The sequence below is a fragment of the Argopecten irradians genome, unplaced genomic scaffold (genome assembly GCF_041381155.1).
Source record: "Argopecten irradians isolate NY unplaced genomic scaffold, Ai_NY scaffold_0710, whole genome shotgun sequence".
Classification (NCBI taxonomy): domain Eukaryota; kingdom Metazoa; phylum Mollusca; class Bivalvia; order Pectinida; family Pectinidae; genus Argopecten; species Argopecten irradians.
This window is the reverse complement of record NW_027188177.1, coordinates 1,986-16,087: the sequence shown is the minus strand read 5'-3', so window position 1 is coordinate 16,087 and position 14,102 is coordinate 1,986. Positions and strand designations below refer to the sequence as shown.

At 35.8% G+C, this 14,102-nt stretch overlaps 1 protein-coding gene across 1 annotated transcript; it reads right to left on the bottom strand.

Annotated features, from left to right (window-relative positions):
* Positions 1 to 203: 203 nt before the first annotated feature.
* Positions 204 to 13,790, bottom strand: LOC138313518 (uncharacterized). Its single transcript, XM_069253918.1, has 5 exons — positions 13,524 to 13,790; positions 12,456 to 12,533; positions 10,362 to 10,424; positions 9,702 to 9,872; positions 204 to 325 (listed from the first exon to the last, which is right to left on the bottom strand). The coding sequence occupies exons 1-4, from the start codon at positions 13,750 to 13,752 to the stop codon at positions 9,703 to 9,705; spliced, it is 540 nt and encodes a 179-aa protein (XP_069110019.1). The 5' UTR covers positions 13,753 to 13,790; the 3' UTR covers positions 204 to 325; position 9,702.
* Between the last annotated feature and the right edge of the window lie 312 nt (positions 13,791 to 14,102).

Sequence of the window (14,102 nt, the reverse complement as noted above, 5' to 3'; positions counted from 1 at the left end):
TTTTCATGCCTCTTGGTTTTGGATTTTATTATAATGATCATCTCATTATTATTTTGTATAGAGTATGTTATTGAAATACTTTTTAAAATTTGAATTTCATGTTAAAACACTTCAAAAGTTAAAGACATATAAATATTCTTAAAATTCATCTCATATTTGCTTTGCTAATTGTCCACATATTGATTTATCTTACATCTGAATAAAGCCAGTGGTCAAATTTGCCTTTACTCCATAGCACTGCTGTATAGGATGGCATCACAAAGATATGGTCAGTGTCCCCCACATTTTGTTCCCTCTGGAGCAAGGAGAGATATGCATTGATGACCTGAAAACACGTCAATTACTTTGATTAAATGTTGTTTGGGACTAGTGTAGTTGAATTGCCTTTCCATATATGGCAATGACCACAAAAATGAATTTTATCTTGCAACTGCCGCACATACTGACGGATAACAACTGCTGGATAAATTTGTGCTTTATCCGTCAATACAAAATGCTTTATCCGTCAATACAATCACACGACGTTGCTCCATATCTGACGGAACTTTTTCTAACTTGACACAGAACTTGAAACTTCCAGTGAAACGTCATTCAGTCCTGTTAAAAAGTGACGTCACATTCAACGGAATGACATCATTTTTACGATATCGAAAATTTTGTATGGCAGTGTCATTTTTTTTGACTCATGGAAAAGGTATGCATTGTCAAGTAATTCTTTAATGGGTATTTATTGGATTTTGAGTATTTTCATTTTGTTTCATGGTTCGTACAGATTTTCAAACCAAAATTCCAGCACTTTTCAAGCACTTTTCCAACACCTTTTCTAGATTTTCAAGCACTACTTTTTTCTTCTACATTGGACTCGAAATCAGAATTTCAAAAAACATGCCTACAATTTTGCAAGCAATTTGTTAGTACAATTTTGTCAGAGTAATTAGATTCAATTACACATTCTTATCAAACAACAAAGTCATCCCAAGTAATGTCTGATTACTGAAATTATGATAAATTGATTGACAACAGAGCTTTTGTCAGTGTTCTGGGAGCATGAAGTTTCAATTCCAGCACTTTTCAAGGATTTAAAGAAAAATTCCAGCACTTTTTCCAGCACTGACCCAAAATTCAAGCACTTTTCCAGCACTGACCCCAAATTCCAGCACTTTTCATCTTCTGTACGAACCATGTGTTTCAGTGATATATCACACCGAATAGAATTACAGATACTGTTTGTGAATGCTCTTATTTATTTCCAACGACAGTAAAAGTAGTACACTCTCGTTCGGTTTAGTGAATTAATTTATACCTCTGCATCAAAGAATGGTTGCAGGATAAACAGAATACACGGTTAGTATCTTGCAATACAAGTTTTATTTTGGTGCTCGAGATAGAAAGCCAAGATGACTTAGCAAAGCCTGGTCATCTCAGCTTTCCTACTTACTGTCGTGTCGGTCTAACCGTTGACGATGACAGTGATGTACTCGCCGCGCAACTTGCACAATACTATTGCATAGTGGGTTACAATATAATGCTAAACGCGAGTTGATTGGTTGGTGGGCGTGGCTTATATCGTGTGATATGTGTGACCCACGTGTGATAGATCTATCCTGAACTCATCGGGTATTACCGTACTCATAAGAACTAGATCTATCCTGGACTCATCGGGTATTACCGTATTCATAAGAACTGCAGGATGTGTCCATACTTTCTATTACACACAGTTTTTACAACAGACGTTTCTTCAAAGAAAGCTCTGGAATTAAATGCGATAACGCAGTTTTCATGAGCTGCTGTCCGTGTTTCAGCCGGGATAGTCTGGATAACTTTTTGCGTCATCGCTAGCATAATTCACGGTAGGGAATGTCCGTCACAAACGTTAGCTACATGTAGGCTACTTCGAGAACAACGTAATGGCTGCCGTGAGGCCCGCCTCGCGGTAAGTTTACCTCTGTTTGTTTCTTTATCAATCAACTTCTTAAATATCAATGCCGTCTAAAGTACTTTTAATTCACTACAGATTTATCGGCTGTTAATAGATTTCTTACAGAATGTGCCGTTTTTCAAACATTCAAGGACATACCCCTGTGGCAGTGACATGGAAATCAAATGCAGTGTGTTGCGACACCTGCAACGTTTGGTACCATGTTGACTGCCAAGGGATAAATAAATCCCAACTCAAGCACTTGGATCACAGTGGTGTAACCTGGGATTGCCTAAACTGTGGTCTTTCCAAATTTCTCCTCCACACTCTTTGATACATCCCCAACTGACATCTCAAACAAATTTTCACACCTACATGACACAAGCACCCTCTCCAGTAGTGATGACCCTAAAAGTCCCGGTCCTCCCAAAGCATCCTCCTCACCAAAAAAACAAACCACCTCGCCCAACACAAACAACAGATTCATCAAACCCACTAGGATAGCTACCATTAATTTCCAATCCATCTCCAATAAAAAACCTGAACTGGAACACCTGCTTCACACACTCAAACCGGACATAGTAATAGGTACAGAAACATGGCTCAACAATAACATCCCATCCCACGAATATTTCCCATCACACTCTTACACAACATACAGGAAAGACAGAACTCCAAACAAAAAAGGACAAAGCCACGGTGGAGTTCTGATAGCAGTAACAAATGCATACCACTCAGAACATGCAAAAGAACTAGACACAGACAACGAATCTATATATATTAACATCAACATGACAAATTCACATAACCTAACAGTAGGCGCATACTACAGACCACCCTCAGACAAAGGAAAATCAATCGAACACCTCGAAGACTCCATAAATAGAATAGGCCAAAACAATAACACAATTACATACATCAGTGGAGACTTCAACCTACCCCATATAGACTGGCACACCAACACCACCATCCCAAGCACACCACAACCTAAGCTACACCAACACTTACTTAACATCATCAATGACAAGTCTCTCACTCAAACGACAGCTTCCCCCACTCGTGGCGAACACATATTAGACCTTACACTAACCAATAGGCCATCCATCATCAACAAACAAGAAATATTACCACCACTAGGAAAATCAGACCACGACATAGTTTACACCGAAATTGACGTCCGACTAAAAAAGATCAGAAGACCACCTAGAGACATCCTCATCTACAATAAAGCCAACTGGGACAACATAAAGACTGACCTTGAACAATTAAATACACAACTGGACGAACGATCAAACGACAACATAGAGGAGATCTGGCACTCCTTCAAAACAACACTAAACAAATCCATAGACAAAAACATACCCACCAAGCACATCACACACAAATCCAAACTCCCTTGGATAACCCACCCCATTTGCCAACTCATAAACAAATCCAAACGCTTACACAAACAGTATAAATCCAAACCAGAAATCAAACATAAATATAAAAGCAACAAAATCAGAACTACAAAAACAAACCAGAAACGCATACCTCAACTACCTAGAAAAAATGATAACAGACATACCAATAGACGAACCTCGATCCTCACACCCTAACAAAAAACACTATCCCAAAAAGCTTTTCTCGTACATAAAAACAACTAAGAAAGAGAACTCTGACATCACAGCCCTACGGAAAGACGGACATCTATTGACGGACACAACTGACAAAGCCAACATCTTAAACCAACAATTCCAGTCTGCTTTCACACAAGAACAGAATACAACCATACCTGACAAAGGACCTTCACCACACCCAATTATGCCAGACATCCACATAACACAACAGGGCATACACAAACTACTGAACAATATAAACCCGCATAAAGCAACTGGCCCCGACAACATTCATGGCAGAATATTGAAAGAACTCAAAGACATCACAGCTCCAATCCTTACAAAAATATTTACATGCTCACTCACCACAGGAACACTTTCCCACGACTGGAAACACGCAAATGTCAATCCCATTTACAAAAAAGGCGACAAATACAATCCCGCAAACTACAGACCTATATCACTCACATGCATCACATGCAAATTAATGGAACATATAATCACCAGCGCCACCATGTCACATCTGGAAAACAACAACATACTTTACGACAAACAACACGGCTTTAGACCTTCCAGATCGTGCGAAAACCCAACTGGCCACGTTCATACACGACCTCACACAAAACCACAACAACAACACGCAGACAGACATCATAATCATGGACTTTGCAAAAGCCTTTGACAAAGTACCACACAAACGCCTTCAGTACAAACTCAAATACTACGGCATCACAGGTAACACACATGCATGGATAACAGATTTTCTTTCACATCGCACCCAGACAGTAATACTTGAGGGCAAATACTCACACAAAAATACCAGTAACATCCGGAGTCCCTCAAGGAACCTGTCTGGGCCCCATACTTTTTTTAATATATATCAACGACCTACATGAATACATGAAACACAGCACCCTTAGACTTTTCGCAGACGATAGTATCATTTACAAGACCATACACAAACAAGAAGACACACAGAAACTACAACACGACCTTGACAATGCAGGACAATGGGAACACGACTGGCTAATGCAATTTCACCGAGACAAGTGCAACGTCATCTCCACTACCACCAAACGCAACAAAATCCACCACAACTACACTCTCCATAACCACTCACTTATAACATAATAAGTTTTATTTCATAAGATACTGATATAGACTTACAGCTATTCGTGTGTGTCCCAGGTCTAAACGTATATATACTGTCAGTGTCATGCGACAACTGGCCAGGCCTGTACATAATAGTCTGGGTTATAGCTATAAGTTTCTCGTTGTTGTGTAATGGTATGTGGTGCCTGAACATCTTATATGTAATGCTAATTATGAAACTGGTCAGTATTAATTGGTTCAGCGTGTTACTTATGTTATGCAGTAGCTATCCATGTATCAGATGTTTCAGGTGTTGGATATCATGGCCAAATACTGATCCCCATGCTCTCGTTGTTATGTATAAATAGAGCTGACCACTTATTATAGAGAGAGGGAGAAACATAGAGGAGCACACACCTTGTGTGAGGCCCCATTTTGGGCTCCTGATATAATGTACAAGGTATATTGCCTGCATATTGTAAAATGCACCAAGAAAATAAAACGTCGACACAATGTTGGTCTCCATCATCATTGAACCACAACAAAGACACCATGCCGGACAATTACAGTAACAACGCCAGCATCACCAGAAACAAGCCGGACATCTGTATACCAACAATGTTCAAAAATCATTTTATTATACTGGCGCTGTGACGTGCGATGGGACCTGGGTTTAGCAGAAGGACACCACTTTATTAATACCAGACCATTGGACACCTCGCGGAGCTACTCCACTATATGATCACCAGCTACAAACAACACATCAACAACAAGTTTTTGACCAACAGCTACATTTCACTCCATTCTATGATCATCAGTGCCACAAGAACACAGAACACACTTGCAATAAGAATCTTCAAGGAACCAACGCTAATGACCACGACCACCATACACCAACCAGTAAGAAGACAGAAGAAAGAAGAAAGAAAATGAACTCTGTATAATAATTGTGATTTTCTAATATTTTGGACATTTATCAGTGTTTTGAGATATTGGAATTTAATGTTCGGTAATGTATTGTGTTTATTTACATATATTTACATCTTTTTTTTAATTCTTAATTTCTTCTTCATCTATTTTTTTATAAGATCTTAATTTAATGTTACTTTTTACTACAAATTTTAAAAACAATGTAAAACTAAGTTTATTATTTGTACACACACGCAAAAGGATGATAGTTGTTCTAAGCAAATATTTATCTAATAATGTAGTGTAATACATACTATTCTAAATTCTGTATGTTTACTATACACTCCTTTATTTTACTTCACCAAGTTGTTATTACAATAATTCTGTAATTTATGATTTTTGTAATATCATTTTTTTCCTGAGCTTAGATTTTTGCTAAAGTTATATTATGTTAAACTAATTATATTGATATGTTCATGACTATGCTATTCGTTTTCATCATTCTCAGAGAAGGTTCCTTAACATACTTTTTGTTTTAAACTATTTTTATTGACACAAATACAATTTCATAATATAAAACATATATTTAAACGTCTGGAAATGTTCTGCTGACATGGTCTAACATGCAGTTTTAAAAGTAATTGGAACTTCCAGTATGTCTGAGAACAATAGGGTGGTGAGGTATCTCATTAAGGCCCATTTTCTCGATATTAATGACATATTTACGTTTATGTATATTATTTCACGTGAGGAGGAATACCCGATGCAGTTTAATGCCGGGCACAAACAAGTTTTTTATGTTTCTCTCAACGTTTACATGCACACACAAATACACAACATGGAACTTTCTTTGTAAGATGATTTTCATTTCATTTTATTGATTATAAGATCTTAGCCTGATTGGAGTGCAAGATTTCACGGCTTGATTGTTAAGACGGCATGACGTCAGCACAAGCATTTTTTTTCTTTTCATTAACTCCATTTTTATATAGCACAAGTTTGAACAGTACTAGTTCAGGTTAATTTTTTTTTTATCCTTTTTGGATTTATGAACTAAATGAAATTTCTATGCTAATGAACTCTATCATCCTTTATTTAAAAAAAAATATGATATTTAAACATTCTTAAAAATTACTATTAGTCTAAGATATTTGAAATACAATACAACAAAATTCTGTTTTACATATGTTGTTACTCTGAGCAAATGTACAATTACTTTTTTATAGCATTTTCATTTTTACTGGTTGGTTAATACTTAAATATCATTCACAATACATTTGTAACCATGCACTTGGTAATTTCTATATATTGGTCATTTTATAATTGATTTATCAACTAACGTTTAACAGATATACAAAACACTGTGCCCAGGTCAAATTATTCAATTAATTATATTGCACCATGTACATTTATAACTGATAACTAACAAGAAACATATTATGTTCTAATGTAGCTACACACTGTAATATAAATACCAATGATTAATTAGAGAATATTTTTCCACTTTATTAATAGTACAGATTTTCTTAAAGCAATGTAATAATTTATTGCTAAATTTTTATATACTGTGACTTATCCATGGTTATGCTGTTGTACTACAATTTTTCATATGGAAGTTCTTTTAAACATTTTATATTGTGACATTAATACATATGATATTCATATTCATTTAAACATAATGTAAGATATACAAACACATTAAATTAGAATAATTTTGGGGAATGCCCAATGCAGTTTTATGCTGGGTTCACATAAGTTGAAATATGTTCCTCTTGCGTTATTTACACAACTTTGCTACATTTATTACTTGCACAACAACAAAGAACTTCCTGTGAATTGTATCATTACATTAATTGTTTACCAGTCTTAGTCTAATTAAAGACGAGGCATCATGCTAGTGTTTTAAAACGATATGACGTTGACCTAGCGCTATTCATTTGCTTTCATTTTCATTTTTATTTTAATAACAGCATAATTATCATGAATATGTCGAAGTCCTGTAATTATTTTCGTATTTTGCTTACACAAACTCTAGCTACAAATATAGAATCAGTTCTTGTACGTTCTTCAAGTTGATTTACATTGTACATCATTTTAATAATTATTAAGTACATAATCTATAATTATCAAGCTTTATATAAATTCTTCATATGATAATGTTTAAGTCTTGTATCAATTTAGATTGTATTTCGGAAACATAGCGGAATATAATAAGTTTTATTTTAAATTTATTATTATTATTTCAAATTATAACTAATTTTAAATAATTACTAACAAGGGGACGTAATATAACATAATAAGTTTTATTTCATAAGATACTGATATAGACTTACAGCTATTCGTGTGTGTCCCAGGTCTAAACGTATATATACTGTCAGTGTCATGCGACAACTGGCCAGGCCTGTACATAATAGTCTGGGTTATAGCTATAAGTTTCTCATTGTATCAACAATGACTCTATGTAACGTATGAAGTACAGCAGAATAAAATGTGAACCAAAACATCAGAGTCAATCATCATTTCAACGACAATTCTCAACGCACAAGAAGTTATACGGACCCAACAAACGAAGACTACATATACCTGATGGCCACCTATACAACAGCTAAATAATACAACTTTACAAAACAAGATTCAAAAACCATTTTATCATACACTTGAACACGTCAAATACAGTAAATACTTAGGCCTCACACTACAAAACAACCTCCAATGGGACAAACACATTAACAACATCACACCGCAAATGCAAACAGAACACTAGATTTCCTAAAACGAAACCTCACAATCAATTCACCACACATTAAAGAACACGCATATAAAGCACTTGTTAGACCCAAACTAGAGTACTGCTCCCTCTATCTGGGACCCACACAATACTGGCCAAATACAACAAATAGAAAAAAACTCAACGCAGAGCAGCAAGATATGTACACAACAGATATCATAACACTTCTTCAGTCTCAGACATGTTATACACACTCCAATGGCCAACACTACAAACACGCCGTCTACAATCACGACTCATCCTCCTATATAAAATCACACACCATCTCGTTGCCATCAACCCAGAACAATACCTAACACCTGTAGACACCCGCACTAGACACACACATCCCTATGCATACAGACACATCGCCGCCACAAAGGATACATTTTAAGTACTCCTTTTTCCCACACACCATCACATACTGGAATCTCCTCCCTGTGGCAACAGTACAAAACACTACACTGGAGGGCTTCAAGGCAAACATAAACAACGTAGCCCTTGAAGGCCCCACTCACAAATAAACACCTCATTTTTTATCATGTTTTTAACCTATCTACTTTTATCTATTCCAGCACCAGAAAAGAAGAAACATCGTACGATCGTAGATAAATCTAACGCTGTTATCGTTAGGCCTTACGTGGAAATGCAGCAAATTGCCTCTAAATTCTAAAATGGCCGAGGGAACCGTTTGCGATGTACTAACATTCCTCTCCAATAAACAGGTCATTATTTTATTTCTCTTTATTCTATAAACTTAAGACTTCGTCGGAAATTTTGCTTGGGTTCCGATAAACAGGTAACTGGGTCAAATGTCCCGCGTGCAGTCACATTCTTTATAATCTTAATTGTGACAACCTCCTCTCGTAACATCAGGTTTTTTTTTTTACTAATCTCATGAAAAAGATAATCCTTTAGATTATAATGAAGATCAAGTATTTCACGACGTTTACCATCCGTCAGTACCCCGTTAGCATAAGATCTTCCACACACGTTTTTTTTTATCAGTCGCAGCCATATTGCCTCTCAAACTCTAGAACATCGTCAGATAAACTCCGCCCACTCGTTCTATCGCCTGACGTCGGGTAGGCTATCTAAACTCCGCCCCTCCAGACAATTGACAGAACCACTCGACCAGTTGATAATACTGTCGCTCAACATACCAAGGTATTACATCATTTATTTTGTCAACGGTTAGACCGACACGACAGTAAGTCTTGCACCAAAATAAACCTTGTATTGTAAGATACTAACCATGTATTCTCTATATCAATAAAGTCAGGAAAATGAAAGACTTGAAAGTTTATTCATTTGCATTTGATTATTAATATTTCTTTCAATATGAAAAAGGGATGAAATTGAAAGTCATTCTGAAATCAAATAGGCAATAGCTTTATTAGCTGTGTATCATCATTACCTTAAAAATTATCATTTAACCACTTTGGATTTTTCAGCGTACTGAAGTCTTTTGTGTCCAGTACCTCGCCACATACATAGTAACGACAGTTTTTCTTGAGGGTCACAGATGGTGTCTGGGAGTGTCTCACACTAATCGGGTTCTTCAAATGGTCATGTTGGTGATCTTGATCTAAATTCAAAACGCTTTTATTCATCTTCAATATTTCTTTTGGAATTTATATGTAACTACAATGTAAATATTGTAAATAAATGAGAGATTGAACAGTGCTGTAAAGCAATGAACGCAATAGGATACAGATATTTTCAATAGAGCACTGTTGAATCTATATGTAATGGTCTACTTTTGCATGTTTGACGTCAAATTAAAAACGGTGTTGGTTGCTAAATTGGGTAACTACAATAGTTAGAAGATATGGCTCTGGTTATTGAATGTTTGATTAAAAACATAACTATGTCAAGGTACTCAAGGTACTCTATAACCATTGGTAGGCAGTTTTTCTTCAAGTTTTCCAAGTTTTTGCCAACTTCAAACCTGGCATGACCTTTCATGACCATGGTTGTTAATAGGATGCAATCAAAATCAAATAATCATCTTCACTGTCAATAATCAATGTTATTAATCTGGTGGCATTAAAACTTTCATACAAGAGTATCTCACCTTTCTTATCCCCATCACTTGGTAGATTGAACCTGATCCTTTTTTCCTTCTTCAATTTCAGTTCTTCATGACATGACATGTAAAAGAGAAATTGTCATGCTATACTCCCAGATATGAGAAAAACACATTCTAATCGTTCAAACAAATACACATAAATTTTTAACCTTTAATTTGTAATATAGCAGTAATTAGAGAATTCTCTCTATCTTCTAAAAATATCATTATGATTACCTCAGCAATAATTACTATATTCACCATAACATCATACCGCTTCTTGTAATCCTATATAAGTATATAAGTATATCTCAAGTCCTCCACCTGTGGGTCATGTTTTCAACACCCATGTGGGGCAGTTGCCAGGAGGTTGGAGGATTTTCTTTGAGACTTAGGCTTCCCTCCATAGCAACCTTCCAAAATCTTAAATGACTGTGAAATGGATGCTCAAAAAAACCAAACTTAATCATAACATTCTGATCTATTTTACATCATTTTTTTCACAGACAAATAGAATTTTAACATTTGAGCTCTCCTACCAGCCAAATACTATCTTACAATGAATTCTTCCTATTTAATTAACGTAAATATAAGGATTGATTGTCAATTTTGTTGCTTGCATTGACTGATGAAGAAAGTTAATCTCGTGCAAATGAAGTGAACTGCGAAGCAGTTCATGTAACATTTGCACGAGATTAACTTTCATCAGTCAATGCAAGCAACAAAATTGATAATCAATCCTTATATTTACGTTAACCAATTTAAATATCCCGCTTTTGAAAAAAGTCAAATAATATGTATTCGGTATAAGATTATTATACAATTTGCAACATTGTACCAGTTATCGTACATGTATGTACAGCTACGGAACAGCCGCCAGTCAGTTCTTTTCGTCACCAAGGCAACATAAAATGTAGTTCCGAAAATAACTTCATTCTTTGCGCGTTGTTACAATTAAAAACGGCGATTTTGAAATATTGTTTTATGTACAAGAATTAATGGCTTAAATTTTATCATAAAAACATGATCATGTAGCTTCAAATAAAAAAATACTGCGCAGTACTAGCTGTGCAGTCAACGTGTAATCCGGTTTCTCTCGATTTAGCAGGGGTCCGGTTTTGAAGAAAATGACGATTGTGGTGAAAATGCTGAATAGTTGGTATCTAAACATAATCAAATCTTTTAAAAATCAATTGCGATTGTTGTGGAATGTACCTGAATGTTGTATTTCCGTCTGGTAATTGTTTGTAGCTGGCAGTTAAATGTTTATTAACTAGGCCTAAACCTGTTGTGAAATCCAACCCCTGTGTCTATGGTATGCGATGCAGTCCAAGAACCATGCTTCAGGGGCTCAATAAAACGTGTTAAAATGTGGGATTTAGTCGCAGATCACTGGAAGACTTGTGTGTTATTCTTGAAATGTGATAACTTCTCTGTCAACTGGAGTTTTAGGATTAAAATTCTGTATAAAGTAAGTAGAGAAACATTGATTTGAAATGTTGGTGGTTTCCAACGACCCTCGAATGCCGTGGGTTTAGACACTCGCAGAATCGTTTTGTTAGGCCTATGTCACTGAAATCAGCCTGTTTGGTATTTGAGCGTATTTTTATGGAATCTATCGTTTTTAAGCTTACATGTATGTCACCGTTTCACATATAGATCTATATATTGTACACATTATCCTAACTATTTGCGTTCGATTATGCCTACTTCGATGAGTGATGAACATCGCTGCGCTCAGTAGGCCTAGCCTATGTTCAGCATTTTCCGGGGCTTGAGCCTAAGTCATCGTTTCTTCAAAATACGTGTAAAATATCTGTAATATCATATTACTAACAATTTTTAATATCACTTTATCAAACATTTCTGTCTGTGTTTCTAAATGTACAGCGATAGGCCACATCTCAGAAAGTTCATTCAAAACTGAAGCGGCGGCTAAAACTAGGTTAAAATGTAAACAATGTCAAAATGTATTCTCACGCCGGTCAGAGGTCAGCGCGTGACCAAGCATCTTCATTGGGAAATGAAGTGATCGGAGTTTACTAGTTTCATTGAGGCGGAGCGAAGTGAAAATGTAAATATTAATTTATAGATACCCACTTGATGTACTCTTAAGGCTTGGAGAAACTGACAGCAATGGCTCTGGTAATGTGACATCTGATGGACTTTGCTCAGGGTCTGGAAAATGTAAATTGATTAATGATTAATTGACTAATTAATTATAATGTGCTAAGACATGTTATTCAATTTGTCTGCAATCCAGGGAGAATTATAGGACCATAAATCCCCCAAGAAGGTAATTTAATGCTTAAATAAATCATGTGAAGGATTTAGTTTTATCAAAACAAACAAAGTATTCATAGAATCAGACTTTAAAGGGACAATTCAATCTAAGAGAACATTAAAATTTGTACATATATTGGGAAAAACCAGTTCCAATTGAAATTAGATCAGTCGGTTTTACTGTGATATACTAGAAAAGTCCATGGTGGTGAAATGCGTGTGAAACTTTCAAACTCGCTTGCTGTCCTCCATTATACATTGTGGTCGAACATCTTGTATGCCGAACCCTGTCCCTTGCTCGTAGAGTAATGCAACTTTTGTCTAGAACTGCTCAAATCGCTCTGACGGTAGTGGTTTACCTTATTAGGTGAATTGTCTTGTCTAAAAATCATTTTATTACCTCCTCAGTGGTTATGTAGTTCATTTGTTTAACGTGCGTGACTTTGGCTCGGGTATGGGTACAGAGTACATACTGTACCTGCTTAATCGTATTGATCAACGATTTGTAATTACAACGGTATCAATTAAAATACTTAACAATGACGTGGAATTTGTCAATATATTGTGTTAAATGTTTCATAAGAAATGTAGAACAATACATTTATGACATATTTTGCTTCTTGGTTATGTAAAAGAATTAGCCTGAGTGAATTGTCCCTTTAAGAGAATTAGATTTTTGTAGAATATTAATTAAAAAAGAATTTGAAATACCAGAGTGTAATCTCCTCATATCTCTCAAAGACTACATGTTAGATCATTAATTGCTAAATTTGTGAAATGATGGTCAAGACTATTGGGCCACTTGTCTTAAATTTCCAAATTTTATATCAGATCTTAACTGTTTAGTTGAATGATGCTAAGATATTGATTATTGATAACACTTACCAAGTAGACAGAGGTGTAGAAAGGAGAGTCTCAACCTTTCATGAATGTTGAAGGTTTCTGGAGCCATCTCCGAAATTTCCTTGATGAAGTCATGGTGATCATCTTCATCACAACACTCATCCAAGACAGCTTGAGCTTTTCTAGTTTCACTATCGTAAGAATAACTGGCAGTCCTTCTGGCTGTCTGGAGCAATGCCATCCAGGTTTCCTCCGACATTTCCCTGATCATGTCTGTTGACAGTCAAATAAGATTTTCCATATCCATGATACCAATAAAATAAATATGTGCTTGGGTTGGGGTTATAGAGTGTGAAAAAACAGGAGTGCCCGGAAAAAAACCACATAATCGGGCAAATAAACGCCTGTCTGTCTGCCCAATGACCGGCAACTTTACAGTAGGGTAGACATTTTTTGCCATGCAACTGGTCCTTTTAACGGTAACGCTTTTGGTCCAGTTCTGATAGACTACTAAAGATATACAAAACAAAAATAGCAGTAGCATTGTAGAAAGGTTAAAGATCAAATTGAGCAAAACAGATTTTCGTAATATTCTGGTTTTCAGTCAACTTTGTTGAGAGC